The sequence below is a fragment of the Emydura macquarii genome, unplaced genomic scaffold, assembly GCF_026122565.2.
Source record: "Emydura macquarii macquarii isolate MOO-44397 ecotype Brisbane River unplaced genomic scaffold, CSIRO-AGI_Emac_v2 contig_977, whole genome shotgun sequence".
Taxonomy (NCBI): Eukaryota; Metazoa; Chordata; order Testudines; family Chelidae; genus Emydura; species Emydura macquarii.
Window position 1 is genome coordinate 189,544 of NW_027131114.1, and position 6,000 is coordinate 195,543.

General features: G+C 48.1%; 1 protein-coding gene across 1 annotated transcript in view; it reads right to left on the bottom strand.

Moving 5' to 3' along the window:
* The window catches only part of LOC137150612 (butyrophilin subfamily 1 member A1-like), an 89,416-nt gene extending 88,518 nt beyond the window's left edge, over positions 1-898 (bottom strand). Inside the window, exon 1 of the mRNA XM_067544565.1 lies at positions 793-898. Coding sequence (XP_067400666.1) covers positions 793-898 — 106 coding nt within the window. The remainder of the gene's footprint in view (positions 1-792) is intronic.
* Positions 899-6,000: the final 5,102 nt, after the last annotated feature.

Consider the following 6,000-nt stretch of genomic DNA (forward strand, 5'->3'; position numbering starts at 1 on the left):
TGTAACGATGTGAAAATAGATCATCATCATTACACAGGCAAAGTCAGAGGTCAGATAATGGAGAGGGAGAAGGAGGCAGATAGAAAACTGCAGGGGGCAGAGAACTGGCCATTGTGGAACTGCACAGAAAGGGGGCCTCTGGGCAGAGACTCAGCATTGAGAGCGACAGAGAGAGCTGGTTAAATTAGCAGAATGGAAACCAAAGCAGGAGGGAACCAAAATGCCCAAGTAGGTGTGGAGGGAGCCCCAGGGGTGGAGTGATATACAGGCACAGATTAAGAAGCCAGAGATATCCTCACATCCTCAGTGTGAGATGAGGTCTAGCTTTCAGTCTAGTGGGATGTGCCTAGTGCATTATGAATGACTTGTGGGTTTTTTTTCATAACCAAAGAGTCGGGGGATTCATGATTTGTTTGTGTCTGAAGACTCTGATCTGCGACTTGTATGGTGCGGCAGTGCAGTGTATAGGAATTGGATAGTGGCCCTTTAAACAGTTTGTGAGCCCTATAGTGGTGCTCACCATGTTCTATGTCTTAGACACCTCCACTCAGAGCAGCAGTGTGTGTTTATCTAGGCTTGACAACATTGTGTATAGATAGCAGACATGGTTCCTGGGGTTCACCCAGCTGTGCCCTGTGGTGTCTCCATGTGGCCGTTGTTGTGTAAAGAGCAAAGCCACAGCAGGCGGGTGGAGCAGAGGCGGGTTATCAGACCAGGCCGTGATGCGAGAAGGACGGTGATGAACATCAATAGCAATGGGCAGCAAACCCAGCGAGGGGCCGGAGCTCCTACCTGATGCCAGCCTGTGAGCCTGCAGAGCGAAGTAGAGAGCGAGGGAGCCGAGCAGAATGAACGTCACTGTGGAGCCGGCGAAGAACAAGGAAACCCTCCCCCTCATCGCAGCTTGGCCTGGGGAAGAGGAGAAATAACAAACCAGACAGAGAGTGAGTGTGACGCAGGGACAGGGACACGAGCAGTGGGGAGGAGGGAACACGCCTCACTGCTGCCGAACACACACGGGCAGGGAAGGGATTTCCCCCATCGGCCTCGTCTGCCCTGGCTCAGAGCTGGTTCGATGCATGGTAGGTTCTGGCTGCTCCACCAGTTGTGGCACCTCTCAACCCCCACTGCAGCCAGACGGAAGGAGTTCAGCGCAGAGGCTGCCTCCCTGCTGATCTCCCGTCCTCCTGGCTGCAGCAGGGAAACTGCACATGTCCTGTACCACCCTGCACTACACCTGGATACCTGAGCAATGGCTCCCTTCTGCAGCTAGGGGGAAGGGGAATCACTGCATTAGCCAGGGGGAGGGGTGCACTGATCTCTCGTCCCTTTGGCTGTAACAAGGAGCCTGCACCGGTCTTGTAGCCCCGCGGTAACACGCTCCACCTGAGTCCTTAGATGGCGGCTCCCTTCTGCAGCCAGCGGGAGGGGAGCACTGGGCACATGAAAAGACTCCACGGGCCACTTTTGGCCCTTGGGCCACAGGTTGGGAACCACTGATTTAGATTGTGATAATCTCTCCAGGGCAAGGACAGTCTCCCACTATTGGGGTGTCCAGTGCCCGGCACAAGGGGGACCCCATCTTGGTTCAGGCCTTTAGGTGCTATTATCAAACAAATGAATATATGAATGTGAATGGGGCGCATGAAGGAGAACAAGCCGGGGCAGGCAAGGTCTCTGAGTGCAGTATGAACGGCCACTTTTTGGTGGGGGAGGAAAAAATGGCTCCATCTCCCAGCCACGTCTGTGCCAGGTGAGGTTTTCTGATCACAGGGAAATCACCAAATTTGTGCCTGGTCGTGGGGATTTTACATCAGCGACCCAACCTCACTGCACCAACGCTGCAGGCATGTTGGGGATGAACTCCGGGGTGACCACGTCTCTGTGCCCCCTGAGATCTGCAACATTTAACCCACTCTAAGGATATGTCTACACTCCAGCTGGAAGTGAGCTTCCCAGAGCGGGGGTAGGTAGACAGACATGCTAGAGTGCACTGAAAATACCACTGTAGTTGGGATAGCAGAGGTGGCAGCGCGGGCTCCCTGCTGCATACATCCCACCTGCACCCCTGGGGATGTATTGGGGCAGTTAGCCCGAGCCATGGCCTGTGCTCTTGCCAGATACACTGCTCTTTGTGACATGTTAGCGCGAGCAGAGCCAGTGCATTTGTTTGCCTGTGCTGGGAACCCCATCTCCAGCTGCAGTGTGGGTGTGCGCTGAGAGACACAGAGCTTTAGGTAACGTGTTATGCTGTGTCTACACTGGAAACGCTCCAGCATCACAGCTGCTTTCACCTCATTGAGGATTTTGTTGTGTTACTCCACTGAAGACCCATCGATCAGAATATCGTCCATGAAAGCTACAGTTCCATTGTGCCCATTAACAGTTCTGCAACCTGTCTTTGGGGAATACCAGCTGCACCGGTAATGCCAAAAGACAACCTTCCAAAGCAAAATTTCCCCCAGGGTGTGACAGATGTAGTCAGCTGAGGACTTTCTTTGGCGAAAGGAATTTGCCAGAATCGGCTCAAAGTCTCCAGCTGGGAGAACACTGCAGCTCTGTTCACTTTGTCTCCTCCAGACACTGGGAGGAAGTCATCCCATTTTTCTCTCACAACTGCTTCATTAAGTCTGTTACGATCCACAGAGATTTGTATCATCCTCTTTTTCTTTATAACTGGTATCTTTGGGGAACATCTGTCAGGATCCTGACAAGGGAAGTCAGGACCGAGGGTCAGAGCAGGGTCAAACCTGAGGCTGGGAGTGGCAGAGGAGTTTGTAGTCAGGTTCCAGGCCAGGGTCGATACCAAGGTTCAGAATCCGACTCAGGTTTCAAGGTCTGGGCCAGGCGGTGAAGCCAAAATTAAGCTGAGGTTGAAGCCAGAAGTTCCAGAGCAGGAAGGGTTGTGGCAGCTACAGGAGATCTGGTTGTTGCCTGGATGCCTCCTGGAAAGTCCCTTGGGCTTATATAGGGAGGGGAGCCAGTCAGGAGCCAGGAGACTGCTGTCTGTCAGACCCATGGAGGCCGTACTTTCCATGGCATGTGTCCACAGTGGGTCACGTAGTGGAAAACAAGTTGGTTACAACTGCTGATGGGTGGCAGCATAGAGATGCCAGCTGCATTGCAGGCCTCGGTTCTAGACCTGCAGGGCCTTACAATACCATGCAGCCGGCTCAGAGACTTTCTCCATTATGAGAATCTGTTCATCTCAGATTCCACTTTCTGAAGTAATGGAATAGGAATCCTGTGAGGTGCAGCTGCACGGTATGGTTCATCATTGTCTATTAAGGTTATTTGTGCTGGATCTCCTTTCCAAAGTCTGGTATCACCAAATATTCCATCATGTTCTTTCACCTTTCTCACTAATGACAGCTGCCATGCTGCAGCTGAGAACGCTATTTGTCTGTGGTCTCTTGACCCTGCACACTCTGAATGCAGAGCTTTTGTCTTTATAAGTTGTTTCTGTGCTAAACAGGCCCATGCAGTTCAGAATACCTCCAGGGCTAGTCAGAGCTGTGTCAGGTGACTTCAGCTCTGGGAGGGGGTGATGGTCATTGTAAATTCCTTTTCAGAGGACTGTGATGTCAGCTTCTCAGTCCGTTTTAAAGTCAATAGTCTTGCCATGAATATTCAGTTTCACTCTCCAGACTGGAGCTGTGCAATCACAAGTGATAGACGGCAGAAATAATGGCTCTTGATTGTCTGTAATGGGTCAACTCCCTGACTGCTTTGGTGCAGCAAACAGCTGCAAAATGTCCATATTTTGTGCACTTATTACACTGTGCACCTCTGGTTGGACATGTATCATCTCTTGGGATATCATTCCCCCGCCCCATACCTTGTGCACATAGGCTGGAATTTGTCCCTCTTTGGCTGGAAGCTCCCTCTCCTTTCCTCAAGTGTTCTATGATATCTTTTAAACATTCAAGTGTCTGTTTATAGTTTTTAGGCTACTTTCGTTTTTTTTCCAGTCCCTGCCTTTTTTTTCTGCTGTTTGATTAGTCTAGACTGTTTTGCTGTCTGTATAACTGTGGCTATTGTTAAGTCTGTCTTCAACTGTAGCCACTGTGAGTGATTTTTATTTGTGAAATCAAATAACCCTCTCTCTGATATTTTCATGTTTTGCATTTCAAAATCACAGTTTTTAGCCAATGCATGCAAACCTCTTATAAGAGATTCAGTATTTTCCCCTGGGTTCTTGAATTCTCTGGTGGAAACATGCTCTTTATAAATCACTTATCCCTGAGATATAAAGTATGAATGAAACAAAACCAGAACCCTTTCATAGTCATCTTTGTGACTGTCTTCAGTAATGTTAACGAATTTAAAGATATGTTTTGCCTGCTTCCCTATAGTATAAACAAAAAAAGATACTTATACATCTCCAGTTTACTTCTGGAGCTTGTTTGCAATGAGAAATCTTGCAGAATACTGCTTCTAGTATGTCTATTGAGAAGGTTTGTCAAAGATGAAGTTCTCTTGGGCATGGAAGACATTACAGGTCCTAACCACATCAGACACACCATCAGGAGCTCATTCAGCTGCACATCTACTAATGTAATATACGCCATCATGTGCCAGCAATGCCCTCTCCCATGTATATTGGTCAAACCAGACTGTCACTACGCAAAAGAATAAATGGACACAAATCAGACAAAAAATGGTAACATCCATAAGCCAGTCGGAGAGTACTTCCATCTCCCAGGACACTCTGTAGCTGATTTGAAAGTTGCCATTCTTCAAGAAAAAAGTCAAAACCAGACTTCAGTGAGAAACTGCAGAGCTGGAACTCATATGCAAACTTGACACAATCAGACTGGATCTGAATAGGGACTTGGAATGCTTCTTTCATTACAAGAAGTAATTGTCACTGTTCACACATTCTCACCTTTTAATCAACAGTTGTGAATAGGCCTCATCTAGCCTAACTGAACTGACTTTGTTAGCACTTGCCCTCCCCATTGTTATTTCTTACCCTTGGATGTATATATATACCTCCTGTCTGTGATTTCCAATTAATGCATCTGATGAAGTCGGTTGCAGCCCAGAAAAGCTTATGCCTGCATAAATGTGTTAGTCTTTAAGATGCTACAGGACTGTCATTGTTTTTGCTGTATACAGAGAAACACGGCTACCCCTCAGGAGTTACAGAGACATTTCACTAAAAGAAAATATTTTTTAAACTAGCAGCCTTAAGCTATAAGTCTAGCAATAATTTCCCCTTTGACGCAGTCCTAAAATATACCCAGACATCCTGTTTTTCACAGATATCTGCCCCAGCATCTGCCCTGAGAGAACGCAGGGTCAAGTCCACTTCATGTGTTCACTATCTGACAAGGTCAGCTCCCAGACCGCTGCACTTGGTGCCACAGAATGGGAAGGAGGTGAATATCCCGCAGTGCTGAAGGAACAGGTCCAATACTATTTAGAAAGATTAGACATACACAAGTCCATGGTGCCACATGCAATGCACCAGAGGGTGCAGAGGGAGTTGGCTGATGTGATTTCAGAGCCATTAGCTATTATCTTTGAAAGCTCGTGGCAATTGGGGGAGGTCCCTGATGAGTGGAAAAAAGCAAATATAGTGCCCATCTTCAAGAAAGGGAGAAAAGAGGATCCAGGGAACTACAGACCGGTCAGCCTCACCTCAATCCCTGAGAAATCATGGAGCAGGTCCTCAAGGAATCCATTTTAAGGCCCTTGGAAGAGAGGAAGGTGATCAGGAACAGTCAACATGGATTCACCAAGGGAAAGTCATGCCTGACCAACCTGATTGCTTTCTATGAAGAGGAGACGGGCTCTGTGGATGTTGGTAAAGCGGTGGACGTGATATACCTTGACTTTAGCAGAGCTTTTGATACTGTCTCTCACAGTATTCTTATCAGAAAGTTAAAGAAGTATGGGTTGGCTGAATGGACTATAAAATGGACAGAGAACTGGCTAGAGCATAGGGCTCAACGAGTAGTGATCAATGGCTCCATGTCTAGCTGGCAGCCAGTC